The sequence below is a fragment of the Pseudophryne corroboree genome, chromosome 9, assembly GCF_028390025.1.
Source record: "Pseudophryne corroboree isolate aPseCor3 chromosome 9, aPseCor3.hap2, whole genome shotgun sequence".
Classification (NCBI taxonomy): domain Eukaryota; kingdom Metazoa; phylum Chordata; class Amphibia; order Anura; family Myobatrachidae; genus Pseudophryne; species Pseudophryne corroboree.
In genome coordinates this window covers 401,518,379-401,537,152 of record NC_086452.1, presented here as the reverse complement: position 1 = coordinate 401,537,152, position 18,774 = coordinate 401,518,379, and the positions used below count along the sequence as shown (strand labels likewise).

General features: G+C 47.1%; 1 protein-coding gene across 5 annotated transcripts in view; it reads left to right on the top strand.

Moving 5' to 3' along the window:
* Positions 1-18,774, top strand: part of CFAP20DC (CFAP20 domain containing) — an 852,126-nt gene that overhangs the window by 373,897 nt on the left and 459,455 nt on the right. For all 5 annotated transcript variants that reach the window (XR_010186965.1, XM_063940898.1, XM_063940895.1 and 2 more), the window contains 2 exons: positions 473-609; positions 1,522-1,702. Coding sequence is in view for 4 of the 5 variants with exons in the window: in XM_063940898.1 (XP_063796968.1) it covers positions 473-609; positions 1,522-1,702 (318 nt within the window). In the remaining variant the exon portion in view is untranslated. The remainder of the gene's footprint in view (positions 1-472; positions 610-1,521; positions 1,703-18,774) is intronic.

Below are 18,774 nucleotides of genomic sequence, written 5' to 3'. Positions count from 1 at the left end.
TTGGAATACCATAGTACATGCTATAGGATAGGATTGGAATACCATAGTACATGTTATAGGATAGGATTGGAATACCATAGGACAAGCTATAGGACAGGATTGGAATACCGTAGGACATGCTATAGGATAGGATTTGAATACCATAGTACATGCTATAGGATAGGATTGGAATACCATAGTACATGCTATAGGATAGGATTGGAATACCATGGTACATGCTATAGGATAGGATTGGAATACCATAGGACAAGCTATAGGACAGGATTGGAATACCGTAGGATATGCTATAGGATAGGATTGGAATACCATAGTACATGCTATAGGATAGGATTGGAATACCATAGGACATGCTATAGGATAGGATTGGAATACCATAGGACATAGAGGGTTTTATTACTAAGAAAGGTTAATTTAATGTGATACCACATTACTAGTGAGAATTATGTATTTTACACTAAATGTGTCTCTGCAGATGCACTTACTACAAGAGGATACGGCAGCTCCCGGGACATCCGGAAGGGCGATAGATCCCACATTGCCTTTGGATCCAAGGTTTTGGGGCCTCCACCAACCACTGTAAGAAAAAACAGTGCCCGGTCATCAACAGAGGTGTGCATTAGTGTGTCTACAAATGGTATAAGACTGTATATCTGGTCATGCAAATGAATGTATGCTGTATGCTCAGTTTAATTACTGTATGTATTTTTAATTTATCATTGAAAGGGGAACCGGTCAGCATACCGGCGTTTGGGATGCCGGCAGTTGGAATGCCATTGCCGCAGTTGCGACACTGATCGGAATGCAGACGCCGGGATCCCAACATTGATCAAAATGCCAGCGCCGGAATTCTGACTGCCGGCATCCTGAACGAAAGTATACTGGGGCTCCTTAGGGTCAGGCCATGGAAGGGGGGGTTTGGTTTAGGCTGTGGGGGGAGGGTTAGGTTTAGACTGTGGGTAGGGGGAGGTTAAGCTTAGGCACCACCGTGAGGGTTAGAGTTGGGGGAGGGGTTTAGTCAGGCTGCGGAAGGAGGGGGTGGGGTTTGGATCCTGATGCCAGCCCATTTGAAAGCCATGACTTGATAATAATGTGTCTCTATATCCATATAGAGTATGTCCACCTTTGTGGTCATTTTCTTACAATATATTAATTGTACAATACCTATAGTTTCTCCTTTTTATAATAAATGAAGCTAACATCTATTTACAATTGTTGGGGGTCTACTTTAATAGATTGCATACAACATGCACTTTATAGGGATAAACCGGTTTGGTTGGAAGTCAAACTGGTTGCAGTCAGGCCAATGTCAACGAATTCGAATTGTACAACAAAGTTTATATAAAACTAGTATTGTAGAACCACACACCTGGATCTTTACAGTTCAATAAGATAATTTGCGTTAACTATTTAACGAAGCCCATGTACAGTATAGTACAGTATATCCATGGAGACACTCCTACCACAGATGGGCATGGCCATGCATTTTGTCATTAAAACAAATGTGTTTTCCTCCTCACCCAGTCCACAAGATCTTCAGGCAGACATGTAAGGTCCTTACAACCGCTGCCACCGGACAAAGGAACACCACCTCTGGCGCACGCTACAGAGACTAAGACCTTGTCGCCAAGCCCATCTCATCTTCCAGATCAAAGGAACAAAGAAAATATAGATCAGACAAAAAGAAAGGATCTCCTTCCCCAAGGTAATGAACTCCTAGCAAAACGTACAGTACTCATACTCACTCTTTATCTACAGTGCAGCGATTGGCCGATTGTAAATCTTAGCACTTTTCTGGACATCTGCAGAGCATTGTGCTGCTGTAGGCAGAAACGATCTCATAGTCTGGAAAGTATGTGCGGTACCATATGTCGACATTCATAATGTCAACATGATAATGTTCACATGGTCATAATATCAACTTACTTGTACAGCATGTCGATACCGATATTATTCCTGCTGGCCCAGTGGTGACTTACCTGCTTCTGACAGCTGCAGTGGCTACAGCGGCGTCTTCCGGATCCCAGCAGTCATGTGACTGTCAATTCCAGCAGTATCATTTCATGGATTGGCATTCCAGTCGGTACCCACACGAGTGACCTCAATTAACCCTGCAGTTTACGGCAGACCGCAGGTTCCCACTATAGGCGATAATGGGGATTTCATTCTCCATTTCTGCCTATGCACTCCGGTTGATGGGCTGGCCAAGAACGCACAGCCAATCAGGAGAGCGCTATGACGGGACCCTGATTGGCTGGTTGGTCCCCAAGTGACAGGAGTCAAGAGGGGTCCCGGCATTCGGGGAAAGGGGATCTTTCTGTACACATGGATCCCATTAAATTGCATAGACCGGGATTTTTTTTTATTTTTTCGTTTTATTTATGTTTTTACCCCTGGGTGCCTACATGTATTGAAGAGGACCGATCGACACCGGATTAGGTGAGTAAACATTTTTTATTTCCAGGTACCCGTAGATTCTACTTAACAAGGGGACCGAGGGGCTATGTGGGACACTAGGTAAGTGTGCATGTATGTTTTATTAAAAGTTTACTTTCACTGTGTGTGTGTGTGTGTGTGTGTGTGTGTGTGTGTGTGTGTGTGTGTGTGTGTGTGTGTGTGTGTGTGTGTGTGTACTGTGTTTTTTAAATTATTTATTTTACTGTGAAACTACAGGTACCAAAGGGCCCATTAATGCCTTGCATGCTGGTACTTGTGGTTCTCCAAGTGCCAGCATGCAGGGGAGGCTTGCTTGGACTTGTATTTCCACAGTAAAAGACAATATTTATTTCTCTTTTTTTACACTAAAGCTATGAAATTGACACCCACAGCCTAGGGATGGGGACCATAGCCCCGGGCTTCATCCCTGGACCTTGGGTGCCTGGAGGGGGGGGGGGGGGGGGGGCTTTATTGGGGGGGGGGCCCACTCCCCCAGGGAACCCCAGCCAGAGACAAGTAGTTGGGGCAATGCCACGGTCGCAGGGACCTATATAAATGTGTCCCACGGCTGTGGAATTATCTCCTTGACTAGTTGAGCCAGGTGCTGGTTTAAAAAAATATGGGGGAAGGAAGATTTGAACAATGTATCGTTCCGATCCGTCGGAACGGGCACATCGTTCACAATATTGTCTAGTGTGTACCCAGAATAAGACTGGGGTATTTCTTTTACGTCCTAGAGGATGCTGGGGACTCCGTAAGGACCATGGGGATAGACGGGCTCCGCAGGAGACATGGGCACTTTAAGAAAGACTTTAGGTCTGGGTGTGCACTGACTCCTCCCTCTATGCCCCTCCTCCAGACCTCCGTTTACTACTGTGCCCAGAGGAGACTGGGTGCATTTCAGGGAGCTCTCCTGAGTTTCCTGACAGAAAGTATATTTGTTAGGTTTTTTATTTTCAGGGAGCCTGCTGGCAACAGACTCCCTGCATCGAGGGACTGAGGGGAGAGAAGCAGACCTACTTCTGTGAGTTTCAAGGCTCTGCTTCTTAGGCTACTGGACACCATTAGCTCCAGAGGGATCGGTACGCAGGTCTCACCCTCGCCGTCCGTCCCAGAGCCGCGCCGCCGTCCTCCTCGTAGAGCCGGAAGATAGAAACCGGGTGAGTATGAGAAGAAAAGAAGACTTCAGAGGCGGCAGAAGACTTCATGATCTTCACTGAGGTAACGCACAGCAGTAACGCTGTGCGCCATTGCTCCCATACACCTCACACACGGCAGTCACTGTAAGGGTGCAGGGTGCAGGGGGGGCGCCCTGGGCAGCATATGAACCTCTCTTTGGCAAAAATATATATGTATACAGCTGGCCACTGTATATATATAAGAGTCCCCGCCAATTTTTAGTGTATTTGAGCGGGACAGAAGCCCGCCGCCGAGGGGGCGGGGCTTCTCCCTCAGCACTCACCAGCGCCATTTTCTCCACAGCACAGCTGAGAGGAAGCTCCCCGGACTCTCCCCTGCTTATACCACGGTGAAAGAGGGTTTTAAAGAAGAGGGGGTGCACATAATTAGGCGCATATATACATATATACACAGCGCTACTGGGTAAACATAGATTTATTGTGTTTTTTCCTGGGTCATATAGCGCTGGGGTGTGTGCTGGCATACTCTCTCTCTGTCTCTCCAAAGGGCCTTGTGGGGGAACTGTCTTCAGATAAGAGGATTCCTTGAGTGTGTGGTGTGTCCGTACGCGTGTGTCGACATGTCTTAGGTAGAAGGCTCTCCTAAAGAGGAGGGGGAGTCTCCATCGACAACCCCGACACCTGACTGGATGGATATGTGGAATGTTTTAAGTGCTAATGTAAATTTATTGCACAAAAGATTAGAAAAAGCTGAGAGTCAACCCATGTCTGTCCCTATGTCGCAGTGACCTTCGGGGTCTTAAAAGCGGCCACTATCCCAAATAATAGACAAAGATACCGACACAGATTCTGACTCCAGTGTCGACTACAATGATGCAAAGTTACAGCCAAAATTGGCTAAATGTATTCGATATATGCTTATTGCAATAAAATATGTTTTTCATATCACAGAGGAACCCCCTGTCCCTGACACGAGGGTACACATGTATAAGGGAAAGAAACCTGAGGTAACCTTTCCCCCCTCACATGAGTTGAACGAATTATGTGAAAAAGCTTGGGAATCTCCAGACAAAAACTGCAGATTCCCAAAAGGATTCTTATGCCGTATCCTTTCCCGCCAACGGACAGGATACGGTGGGAATCCTCCCATAGGGTGGACAAAGCCTTGACACGCTTATCCAAAAAGGTAGCGCTGCCATCCCAAGATACGGCTACCCTCAGGGTTCCTGCTGACCGCAAGCAGGAGGTTACCTTGAAATCCATTTACACACATTCTGGTACCTTACTCAGACCGGCGATTGCGTCGGCCTGGGTTTGTAGCGCTGTAGCAGCATGGACAGATACCTTATCAGCGGAAATTGAGACCCTAGATAAGGATACCATTTTATTGACCCTAGGGCATATAAGAGATGCTGTCTTATATATGAGAGATGCTCAAAGAGACATTAGTCTACTGGGTTCTAGAATCAACGCTATGTCGATTTCGGCTAGACGAGTCCTATGGACCCGGCAATGGACAGGTGATGCCGACTGAAAGAGGCATATTGGAGGTTTTACCTTACAGGGGTGAGGAATTGTTTGGGGATGGTCTCTCGGACCTGGTCTCCACAGCTACAGCTGGTAAATCTAATTTTTTGCCTTATATTCCCTCACAGCCTAAGAAAGCACCACATTACCAAATGCAGTCCTTTCGATCACAAAGAAACAAGAAAGTACGAGGTGCGTCCTTTCTTGCCAGAGGTAAGGGCAGAGGAAAAAAGCTGCACAACACAGCTAGTTCCCAGGAACAGAAGTCCTCCCCGGCCTCTGCAAAATCCACTGCATGACACTGGGGCTCCGCTAAAGGAGTCCGCCCCAGTGGGGGCACGTCTTCGAATTTTCAGCCACATCTGGGTTCACTCGCAGATGGATCCCTGGGCAATAGAAATTGTTTCTCAGGGTTACAAGCTGGAATTCGAAGAGGTGCCTCCTCGCCGGTTTTTCAAATCGGCCCTGCCAGCTTCTCCCCAGGAAAGGGAGATAGTGTTAAATGCAATTCACAAATTGTATCTTCAACAGGTGATGGTCAAGGTTCCCCTGCTTCAACAAGGAAGGGGATATTACTCAACCCTGTTTGTAGTCCCGAAACTGGACGGTTCGGTCAGACCCATATTAAATTTAAAATCCCTGAACCTATACTTGAAAAGGTTCAAGTTCAAGATGGAATCGCTAAGAGCGGTCATCGCCAGCCTGGAAGGGGGGGATTTTATGGTATCTCTGGACATAAAGGATGCATACCTTCATGTTCCCATTTATCCACCTCATCAGACGTACCTGAGACTTGCGGTACAGGATTGCCATTACCAATTTCAGACGTTGCCGTTTGGGCTTTCCACGGCCCCGAGGATTTTCACCAAAGTAATGGCGGAAATGAGGGTGCTCCTGCGCTAGCAAGGTGTCACAATTATCCCGTACTTGGACGATCTCCTCATAAAAGCGAGATCAAGAGAGCAGTTACTGAACAGCGTATCACTTTCACTGAAGGTGTTACAGCAACACGGCTGGATTCTCAATATTCCAAAATCGCAGTTGGTTCCTACGACTCGTCTGACTTTCTTGGGCATGATTCTGATACAGACCAGAAAAGGGTTTATCTTCCGATAGAAAAGGCTCAAGAACTCATGACTCTGGTCAGGAACCTATTGAAACCAAAAACAGGTGTCAGTGCATCACTGCACTCGAGTCCTGGGAAAGATGATGGCATCATACGAGGCCATTCCCTTCGGCAGGCTCCATGCGAGGACTTTCCAGTGGGACCTACTGGACAAGTGGTCCGGGTCACATCTACAGATTCATCAGTTGATCTCCCTGTTCCCCAGGGCCAAGGTATCTCTCCTGTGGTGGCTGCAGAGGGCTCACCTTCTAGAGGGCCGCAGGTTCGGCATTCAGGACTGGATCCTGGTGACCACGGACGCGAGCCTCCGAGGTTGGGGAGCTGTCACACAGGGAAGAAACTTCCAAGGTCTTTGGTCAAGTCAAGAGACTTGTCTTCACATCAACATCCTGGAACTGAGGGCCATATACAACGCTCTACGTCAAGCGGAGACCTTACTGCGCGACCAACCAGTTCTGATCCAGTCATACAACATCACTGCAGTGGCTCATGTAAACCGCCAAGGCGGCACGAGGAACAGAGTGGCAATGGCGGAAGCCACCAGAATTCTTCGCTGGGCGGAAATTCATGTAAGCGCACTGTCAGCAGTGTGCATTCCGGGAGTGGACAACTGGGAAGCAGACTTCCTCAGCAAACACGACCTGCATCCAGGAGAGTGGGGACTTCATCCGGTAGTCTTCGCACAGATTGCAAGTCAGTGGGGACTACCCCAGATAGACATGATGGCGTCCCGCCTCAACAAAAAGCTACAGAGGTATTGCGCCAGATCAAAGGATCCTCAGGCGGTAGCTGTAGACGCCCTGGTAACACCGTGGGTGTTCCAGTCGGTCTATGTATTTCCTCCTCTTCCTCTCATACCCAAGGTGTTGAGAATAATAAGAAAGAGAGGAGTGAGAACAATTCTCATTGTTCCAGATTGGCCACGAAGGACCTGGTATCCGGATCTGCAGGAGATGCTCACAGAAGATCCGTGGCCTCTTCCTCTAAGACAGGACCTGTTGCAACAGGTGCCCTGTCTGTTCCAAGACTTACCGCGGCTGCGTTTGACGGCATGGCGGTTGAACGCCGGATCCTAGCGGAAAAAGGCATTCCGGATGAGGTCATTCCTACGCTGATAAAGGCTAGGAAGGACGTGACTTCTAAACATTATCACCGTATATGGCGAAAATATGTTTCTTGGTGTGAGGCCAGGAATGCTCCTACGGAAGAATTCCATCTGGGCCGTTTCCTTCACTTCCTACAAACTGGAGTGGATTTGGGCCTAAAATTAGGTTCCATTAAGGTTCAGATTTCGGCCTTATCCATTTTCTTTCAAAAAGAATTGGCCTCTCTCCCAGAAGTACAGACTTTTGTGAAGGGAGTGCTGCATATTCAGCCTCCTTTTGTACCTCTGGTGGCGCCTTGGGACCTTAACGTGGTGTTGAGTTTCCTTAAGTCGCATTGGTTTGAACCACTTAAAATGGTGGAGTTAAAATATCTCACTTGGAAGGTGGTCATGTCATTAGTCTTGGCTTCGGCTAGGCGAGTGTCGGAATTGGCGGCTTTGTCTCATAAAAGCCCCTATCTGGTTTTCCATATGGATAGAGCGGAATTGCGGACTCGTCCTCAATTCTTGCCTAAGGTGGTGTCATCTTTTCATATGAACCAACCTATTGTGGTGTCTGTGGCTACACGTGACTTGGAGGATTCCGAGTCTCTTGATGTGGTCAGGGCTTTGAAAATTTATGTGGCCAGAACGGCTAGAGTCAGAAAAACAGAAGCACTGTTTGTCCTGTATGCAGCCAACAAGGTTGGTGCCCCTGCAACAATGTCAAATTTCACCTTTAAACGTAAGCTATATACTTATTATGGATTAAGTACGCTATTGGTGCACTGAGTACCGTAAGGGTACGCACCTAGCGTAGCGGACGCTAGGCCGTGGGCGCGACGCACGAGCGACACGCACGCTCACAGAGTGTGACACAGTAACCCTTAGTAACAACACACCTTAAGGGTACGCTTTACACTTTAAACCTTGGCAATGAAATACTATAACGATGTAATGCTTGTTAACCTTGCTAATATGAGAAGCTGTTTGAGCGATTGAGACGCTCAGTGAACCCTTTACAGTAACTATTGAAAACACAAGACCTGGTTAGGATATAAAAACCACTTAGGCTCTAACACCCAGTGGATAATTCTATTTGAGTAAAAAGGGGAAAAACAGTACAGCTTATACACTACAAAACTAACATCAAAATCTAAACAGAATAACGAGAAATAATATGAACAATAGCGAACGATCGCAAACACAAGAAAACAGAATGAGTACACACTGAGAACAAATGGCAAACACAGAGGATAACAAAATGGCTACAGAGAAACTTACACACGTGGGAATGATTCGCAAGCGCATCCTGGATCCAGCCCTCAGCATTCAAAAAGAAAGCCTTTTGGAGAGAGTCTTGTGTGTCAAAGCCTGTTGCAAGCTATATTTATTCACTAGCTCAAGACATAATACAATAGACACTGTGTGCTCTCTTTCCATTGGTTAGGGGGTGGGACATGTACTGCACCGGGGATCATTGGTTAGTTCAAGAAGTGGGCGATGGCTAGGACTTGTTAGTATTCTAAATTCCTCTCTGTCTGGTTATATTGTGGAAAGCTACTGTTTTGGATCTTCCAAACAAACTCTGTCCTAGATATTGTTCACGGTGGTTTATGTCTCTTTCAGTTGAGACAATGGCAACTCAGCACTCATTATTCTGGAGAGAAACCTGGCCCTATTCACAAACAAAGGTGTAGGCCCTCTTCATAGAATCTCAAAGCTTAGTGTAAATAAGGCCATTGTATCTCAGTCTGTGGGAAATTTATGTGTGAATTCCATTCTCATCATCTCCCCATTTGTAATATATTTTAAATACAATTTTATATCTATTTTCTACTTCTGCGCATAACTATGCGCAGGAATATGCGAATCTTTCCTAACTATCATAGGAATATTACCCTTAAAATACCCTACAGCTGGATACTAGACACCACCTTTCAACCTTTATCTGACCCTTCCTATCATGTAAAGAGGAATCTCTCTGTTCCAGGAACAATTTACACCAAACATACTTGCTGACATTGTTTAGGGGAATATTATCTATAAAACACACTATATGGGTTAAATATGTTGCGATCGAGTCTCCCGCTAGACGCTCACAAACTCTACCGTAAATGCGCATACCACGCGCCAAAGCGCACGGCCGTAGAAGCTCCATTACGCAAAGTGCGAATATGCGTACGCACGGCAGAGCGTGTGCACGCGCAGCGGGCCTGTGCATGAGGTTAGTACAAGGCATGTGAATCATGATATTTTTCGACTTTGACACTTCAAAGCAGACTATTGCTCGCTGGATCTGTAACACGATTCAGCAGGCACATTCTACGGCAGGATTGCCGTTACCAAAATCGGACAAGGCCCATTCCACTAGGAAGGTGGGTCATCTTAGGCGGCTGCCCGAGGGGTCCCGGCACTACAGCTGTGCCAAGCTGCTACTTGGTCGGGTTCAAACACCTTTGCAAAGTTCTATAAGTTTGATACCCTGGCTGAGGAGGACCTCCTGTTTGCTCAATCGGTGCTACAGAGTCATCCGCACTCTCCCGCCCGTTTGGGAGCTTTGGTATAATCCCCATGGTCCTTATGGAGTCCCCAGCATCCTCTAATACGTAAGAGAAAATAAGATTTTAAACCTACCGGTAAATCTTTTTCTCGTAGTCCGTAGAGGATGCTGGGTGCCCGTCCCAAGTGCGGACTAATTCTGCAAGACTTGTATGTAGTTTTGCTTACATAAGGGTTATGTTATAGTTTTCATCGATCTTGGACTGATGCTATGTTGTTTTCATACTGTTAACTGGTTCGTATATCACAAGTTATACGGTGTGATTGGTGTGGCTGGTATGAATCTTGCCCTTGGATAAACAAAAATCCTTTCCTCGTACTGTCCGTCTCCTCTGGGCACAGTTTCTCTAACTGAGGTCTGGAGGAGGGGCATAGAGGGAGGAGCCAGTGCACACCCAGACCTAAAATCTTTCTTAATGTGCCCGTCTTTCCCCATGGTCCTTACGGAGTCCCCAGCATCCTCTACGGACTACGAGAAAAAGATTTACCGGTAGGTTTAAAATCTTATTTTTTAGGTGCATCAGAGTCTATGAATAATTATTGGATTTTAAACTCGATAATTATATTTCTTATCTCTTCTTTCCTTTTATCGCAGCAATAAGTAATTGTTAAGGTTCGCCGATATGTAACAAAAATTACACCCAGGGTATGGGGCTTCACATTCCGGAGCTCGGCAAATTCTGCATTTTAGCTGCCCCAAATAAACCATACATGTGGGTGGTATCTACTATTTGTGGGTTCCCCCAAATGCGGGCATTTTAGGGGATATTCCGCAAATATTCTTTCACAAATACAGTATGCTCCTTTATAAGGAAAGTGGCCTAAAACATAATTTATCTTTCAGCTTTATTTTTTCTTCATTTTTTTTAAATTTCCGACTGGGGGGTATATTTACAAAGATTCGTTTTTTGGCCGTTTTGAAGGGTGTTTGAACTCGAATGGTATCGGGTGCATTTTACTGCAACTTTTTGAATCCTGATACGGTCATTCACTAAGCTGCCGACTTTTCACAATTCGTATTTTCTGATGTCGATATGATTCGTAATATCAGGCAGTGTTTTACGGGAGTGATGAGTAAAACACTGCCTGACAAAACACAAGGAATCCCGGCCGGATCTGTGAGATCCGTGCAGGGCTTCATTGTGTACCTTAAAAAGGTTTTTAAAGTGTTTAAAAATCTGAAAAAAATTGCGTGGGGTCCCCCCTCCTAAGCATAACCAGCCTCAGGCTCTTTGAGCCGGTCCTGGTTGAAAAAATATGGGGGGGAAATTGACAGGGGTTCCCCCATATTTGATCAACCAGCATCGGGCTCTGCACCTGGTCCTGGTGCAAAAAATACGGGGGACAAAAAGCGTAGGGGTCCCCCGTATTTTTTGAACCACCACTGGGCTCCACTAGTCAGAGAGATAATGCCACAGCCGGGGGACACTTTTATATAGGTCCCTGCGGCCCTGGCATTAAATCACTAACTAGTCACCCCTGGCCGGGGTACCCTGGAGGAGTGGGGACCCCTTAAATCAAGGGGTCCACCCCCTCCAGCCACCCAAGGGCCAGGGGTGAAGCCCGAGGCTGTCCCCCCCATCCATGGGCTGCGGATGGGGGGCTGATAGCCAAGTGTAAAATAAAAGAATATTGTTTTTTGCACAAGAACTACAAGTCCCTGCAATCCTCCCCCGCAAGCTGGTACTTGGAGAACCACAAGTACTAGCATGCGGGGGTTAAACGGGCCCGCTGGTACCTATAGTTCTTCTGCAAAAAAAATACCCAAATAAAAACAGGACACACACACCTTGAAAGTACAACTTTATTACATACATTCCGACACACACACTTACCTATGTTCAGATGCCGACTCGGCCCACGTCTCGACGTCGATTCCGGGGTACCTGAAAATAAAATTATACTCACCTAAATCCAGTGTGTCGTGTCCTTTTTTAATAATCCACGTACTTGGCAAAACAAAAAAACGGAAACCCGACCACGCACTGAAAGGTGTCCCATGTTTACACATGGGACCCCTTTCCCCGACTGCCAGGACCCCCCTGACTCCTGTCAAAGAGGGTCCCTTCAGCCAATCAGGGAGCGCCACGTTGTGGCACTCTCCTGATTGGCTGTGTGCTCCTGTAGTGTCTGTGAGACAGCACACTGCAGAGATACAATGTAGCGCCTATGCGCTCCATTGTAGCCAATCGTGGGAACTTTGCGATCAGCGGTTGACCGAAAGTAACCTCACCGCTGACCGCAAAGTTCCCACCATTGGCTACAATGGAGCGCATAGGCGCTACATTGTATCTCTGCCGTGTGCTGCCTCACAGACACTACAGGAGCACACAGCCAATCAGGAGAGTGCCACGACGTGGCGCTCCCTGATTGGCTGAAGGGACCCTCTTTGACAGGAGTCAGGGGGGGTCCTGGCAGTGGGGGAAAGGGGTCCCATGTGTAAACATGGGACCCCTTTCAGTGCGTGGTCGGGTTTCCGTTTTTTTGTTTTGCCAAGTACGTGGATTATTAAAAAAGGACACGACACACTGGATTTAGGTGAGTATAATTTTATTTTCAGGTACCCTGGAATCGACGTCGAGACGTGGGCCGAGTCGGCATCTGAACATAGGTAAGTGTGTGTGTCGGAATGTATGTAATAAAGTTGTACTTTCAAGGTGTGTGTGTCCTGTTTTTATTTGGGTATTTTTTTTGCAGAAGACCTATAGGTACCAGCGGGCCCGTTTAACCCCCGCATGCTGGTACTTGTGGTTCTCCAAGTACCAGCTTGCGGGGGAGGCTTGCTGGGACTTGTAGTTCTTGTGCAAAAAACAATATTCTTTTATTTTACACTTGGCTATCAGCCCCCCATCCGCAGCCCATGGATGGGGGGGACAGCCTCGGGCTTCACCCCTGGCCCTTGGGTGGCTGGAGGGGGGGACCCCTTGATTTAAGGGGTCCCCACTCCCCCAGGGTACCCCGGCCAGGGGTGACTAGTTAGTGATTTAATGCCAGGGCCGCAGGGACCTATATAAAAGTGTCCCCCGGCTGTGGCATTATCTCTCTGACTAGTGGAGCCCGGTGCTGGTTCAAAAAATACGGGGGACCCCTACGCTTTTTGTCCCCCATAATTTTTGCACCAGGACCAGGCGCAGAGCCCGGTGCTGGTTGATTAAATATGGGGGAACCCCTGTCATTTTTTCCCCCATATTTTTTCAACCAGGACCGGCTCAAAGAGCCCGAGGCTGGTTATGCTTAGGAGGGGGGACCCCAGGAAAAAAAATTTCTGTTTTTACACTAAACAGACCCTTTCCCATAGATAACCATGCACAGATCTCACTGATCCGTGCATGGTTATCCAAACTCGACTGGAAAAAGCAGGTCTATTTTTTGGCTGCTTTTTTTAACGAATCGAAAAAAAATAGACCCGCACTTGAGCACTCAGATACAAACACCCAAATACGAATGAATAGTGAATACCCGTATTGTATGAAATAACAGCCGCGTTTGACCGATGGTCTATTCATTCGTATTTCAGAACTTTGCCAATCAAACCATTACGAATAGATCAGACACTGGCGAGTTTTCTGCTTAGTGAATTCCCGGATTGGGACTTAGAAAAAAAAACACAAATCGGCCAAACTCGGATTTTTAGTAAATACTGGCCTGGGTATATTCCAGGAATCTATAACCACACTGAATATATCTTTATAAAATACCAATATAATCAAAATGAAGATTATTTTATTAAACATGATTTTATTTAAATTAATTTTAATGTTAATTTACCTTTTAATGATGGAATTAAGATTTAATAACAATAAAATATATAATAATCTATAATAATTGTGCAAGGTCTGTACCGTCTCCAATACGGCTTCCGCTGCTACGGAGACGGGGCAGACCATAGCCTACCAGGAGCCAGGGGAGGATGAAGAATGCGCTAAGGACCCGATTCAGACCTGATCGCTGCTGTGCGTTTTCGCACAGCGGGCGATTATCGAATGACTGCGTAATCTTGTAACAACAGGCATCTCCAAACAGCGACAAGCTGGTGCGAAAATTTCAATCACACAGCCATTTGCAAGCTGATTGACAGGAAGAGGCCATTTGGGGGTAGTAGCTGACCGTTTTCTGGGATTGTCAAGGAGAACTCAGGCGTTCCCAAGCGTTTTCAGGGAGGGTGTGATATCATCTCCGGACCCGATCAGCCTGTTCTTTTCGCACTGTAGGAGTAAGTCCTGGGCTTCGCACACACTGCACACAGTGGAAAAATCATTGGCTGGTGAGTGAGGTGCAAATAGATTGCTGCTGTCCGCTGACTGAGGGACATTTGTAGCACGGCGTACACATGCGATCGCACACTTGCACAGGCTAATTTACACTATTCTTGGGCGGTGACTATCTGATTGCAGGACAGCAAAATTAGCAGCACAGCAATCAGGTCTGAATCGGGCCCTAAAGTATGGGGGCAGGAGGAGCAGAAGAGGAACGGGACGGGGTGTGGGCTGAGGGGAGGACACGGGGCTGAGTGGGGGGGGGGGGGCATTACAGATTGGAGGGGGGGGTACGCAGGACAGTACGTGGGGTCGGAAAGGGTTCAGAGCAGCTCGCACACTGAAATAATGATGATGATAATAATGACTTAAAACTGTTGAAAAGTATAAAGTATAAAAAATACAGGTATAGAATCCTGGGGGGAGAATTTGACAGGAATCCAAAGGTTTCAGTAATACCCCTTTCACACCGCACAAATAACCCGGTATTGACCCGGCATAATGGGTCAGCTTGCAGTGTGAAAGCGCCATAGTCTAAATCCCGGGTCGTCTGACCCAGTAATTCAACCCGGGAATAAAGCAGTGTTATTCCCGGGTTGAATACCGGGTAAGTGGCAGCGTAAACGGGCTCCCAGGACCCGTTCACTACAACAGGAATATGCGGCGCGGAGATGATCTCATCTCCCAGCGACGCCTCCACCCCCGCTGCCGGCTCCACCCCCGCCACTATGGCAACCCGCCCAGCATATTGCCGGGTTGGGGAAGCCAGCAGTAGCGTCCAATGCCGGATCCCACCCTGGAAGGACCCATTTCCAGTTCCCGGGTGAGATCCGGCATTGGCGGTGTGAAAGGGGGTATTATAGAATCGTAGAGTGGCTGTCTTGTTTTGCAGACTTCAGTAAAGGACTAGCCATGTTTCATTCTTGTATGGTTTCTTACTGGAAAAAATCATAGTTAGGTCAAAAACAATTCAAAAACCTAAAATACGGTCAGGCATTTTACAGTAGCAATCATTGTTCCCCTGTCACATCTAAGCCGGTCCGCTGTCATTGTGCTAAATGCATGGTTCTGACAACTGAATCACTATTGTGTGTCCAGGACACAGCAATATTAGTCATACAGTATGCATTGCATCAGATTCAGAACATCAGTTTCATGGTCAAAAATCACTACATTCTAAGGTGACCAGGACACTGCCAAATAAAGAGTGAAATAGAGATAATTATTACAACAACATTTTAACAGTTTAGGGCCTATTATCATTCAATATTTGCAAGACATCCCCCCAAAAATGGGTGTTTCCTGAAAGTCTTAAGGATCACTGGATGCAGCGTTGGGCTGGGGCATGAAGGGCCACCAGGAAATGGAGAGGTTAGGGCCCAAGAAACTTAACGGGTGTGGTCTGCCATTAGAGGAGGTGTGGTCAGCTAGTACAGAGGGAATTGGACAACCATTAGAGAGGACATGCAAAGGACAGGTCCTCTTTATAAATGAGGGGACAAGGGTGTGTATTGGCCACCCACTTTTATTGGTAGGAGTGCTAACCTTGGTGTAGTTTCCATAGAAACCAGCCATGATTCTGCTCCACCAAGTTACTGATCCTTAGAGGAGGTGGTGGGGCTCTCAGTGTGTGGGCCCACTGGAGGTCCCTCTTTTTCCAATGGGGTTGCTATGCTGTCAGATTTACCAAGCTCCAAAATATGAAGTATTCCGGAGCTTGTCCCTGGCAGCAAATGCCATCTTTAGATGGTGTTAGCTCATTGTAGCCCGTGGTCTACATTCACAGAATTTACCAGAAAAGAGATCTGTAATAACCCTCCCTGCTGCTGCCTGCTCGCACTAGTGCTGCCAGACGTCGATACATGAAACAGATAGCAAAGTGATCGCAGACATGATCAATTTACTCTACTGATTGCTAGGGTGGGCTGCTTATTGTTGCGACTTGCGCGTATATGAATAAATATGCCGCTTTGTATTTATGTCCCAGTAAGTGGTTAAGTCCCACCTGCAGCGATTTATTAGGGGGTGGTCTAGAAGAGCTACACTCTAGATAGACAGTCAATAGGTCGACACCAAATATCGACATGCATTAGTTCGACAGGTACAAAGGGTTGACAGGGTCAAAAGGTCAACAGATCAAAGGGCAACAGTGGTTAAGGTGACAGATACAAAAGGTTGACATGATAATGGTTGACACAAAATGGTCGACACATATTTTTTGGGGGACCATATCTTCTATATTTCATATTCTGTGACCGGTATGTAACATGATCTTGAGACAGATTGAATGTGGGGAACAAAGGACAGTTCATAGTCAAGTATGACACCTAGGCAGCGAGCTTGTGGGGAAGGGATGATTGCTGAGTTATCAACAGTGATAGAGATATCAGGTTGGTAACTACTATTGGCCAGGGGAAATATAATTAATTCTGTTTTGGAAATATTAAGTTTGAGGTTGCGAGATGTCATAGAAGATGAAATGGCAGAAAGGCATTCAGTGACACGGCCCAATACAGATGGTGACAAATCTGGGGAAGATATGTAGATTTGAGTACTGAAAACCGAAAGAGTTGATTAGATTGCCAAGAGATGTGGTATAGATAGAGAAAAGCAGAGGACCTAAGACTGAGCCTTGCGGTACTCCAATTGAGAGGTAGCGAAGAGGAGGTGGAATCAGAGAAACGAACACTGAAGGAGCGATTAGACAAGTAGGATGAGAACCAACAAAGGGCTGTGTCCTGAAGACCTAGGGATTGTAGTGTTTGTATGAGAAGAGAGTGGTCAACAGTGTTAGGCGCCGGGGTCCGCTCGTCGGTGCCTCCCGGCGCCTAGCAACCAGGGACGCCGTACGCGTACAGCCGCCGGCTCCCTGGCAACGCTAGACGCCGGGCGCACGGAGCCGCACGGACCCTAGCAACGGGGACGCCACTGGCGGACCGCGTTCCCCGTTGCTGGGTCCATTTAAATTAAGTAGGGCACCTGTTTCCTGGCCGTGCAGCAAGGCAGCTGCACGGCATCCACGCAATTAGCCCTGTCAGCAGTTGATTGGAGGGCTTCAGTTTATATGCTCTTGCAGTGCCTCACACAGACGCCGGTAATAGCTTCCTGCATGCTGTCTCTGTTTGCTGAGAGTGTTTCCAGTCTTGCTGTATCCGGTCGTTCCAGTCCTCAGTTGTCCTGCACTTGGAAGTCGTCATCTTGTTCCTGGAGTCCTGACTGAGCACCGTTTAAACATCCAGTGGTGTTCGTGAGTCGCGGCGTTGCCGTGTGTTGCGGCTTGGCCGCTTTATTATTTATTACTTATTATTTGTGTTTCGGAGCATTTTGCGGAGGATTCCACTCCCACAGATCCACTCTGGTATCCAGCGGTGCTGGGTAGGAGTAATGGACTAGTGGATTTTGGTTGTCCTTTTACCTGGCGGTTTTTCCGCACATACTTCAGGTTTGGTTAGTTAGCTTGTTGCCCTTGGCCTGTTGTTAGTCAGAGGTCCTCTTGTCATCATCCTGCCTCGGATTTCCCTTTGTCTCTCACTAAGACCGGGGGGCACCGGAGTTGGGCAGACATAATCCGCCTTTCAAACGTGGCTGCCAGGGGCTCAAGAAACCATAGTCTCGCAAGGGATTTCCGATAGCACGGGTGAGACAATAGAGTTAGGGCGCCAGGGGCAACTAGTCTTTCCTGCTCCCGTAACCAGCATTCCCTTCCAGTACTCTGGCCATTGTCATAAGATCTCCTCCGGTCAGGAGTACTGGAATCATAACATTATTACCGGCCAATACCAAAACTTAAAATTAAAACAGGGTTTAATTTTTTCCTTATTCAGTTTTGTAAGAGTTATCGGCCTCATGAATCCCACAGGTTTAGGGCCAAATCCTGGTCAGCTCCTAGTCAGCCAGATTCAAGAACTTACTCAGATGGTTCAGGATCTTTCCCTTCGGGTGAAGTCGCAGGAAGATCTTTTACGAACTTCCCCGAGGGTAGTCCCTGAACCAAAAATGCACTTGCCTGACCGTTTTTCTGGTGATAGGAAAGAGTTTTTTAATTTTAAAGAATCCTGTAAACTTTATTTTCGTTTAAGACCGATCTCCTCAGGTACTGAATCTCAGCGGGTCGGGATTATTATTTCTTTGCTCCAGGGGGATCCTCAGACCTGGGCATTTGGTTTAAAAGCAGAGGATCCGGCGTTGTTGTCAGTAGACGCTTTTTTTGGGTCTTTAGGGCTTTTGTATGATGACCCTGATAGAGAGGCATCCGCTGAGAGTCAGTTGCGCGCTCTCAGACAGGGTAGAAATCCTGCAGAGGTTTATTGTACGGAGTTTCGCCGTTGGTCGAACGACTGTGGCTGGAATGACCCAGCCCTGCGCAGTCAGTTTCGCCTCGGCTTATCAGAGTCTATAAAAGACAGTCTCCTTCAGTATCCCGCTCCTGAGACTCTCGATAAACTCATGGAGCTTTCTATTAAGATTGATTGTCGTCTCAGAGAGCGGAGGGCTGAAAAAGGAGCACCTGTCAGGTCTACTCCATGTGTATATTCCATTCCTGAGGACGTAGAGGAGCCCATGCAGATGGGTCTCTCCCGGCTGTCTCCAGAAGAAAGAGCCAGAAGGCAAAACTCTGGTCTCTGTTTGTACTGTGGGGGTAAGGGA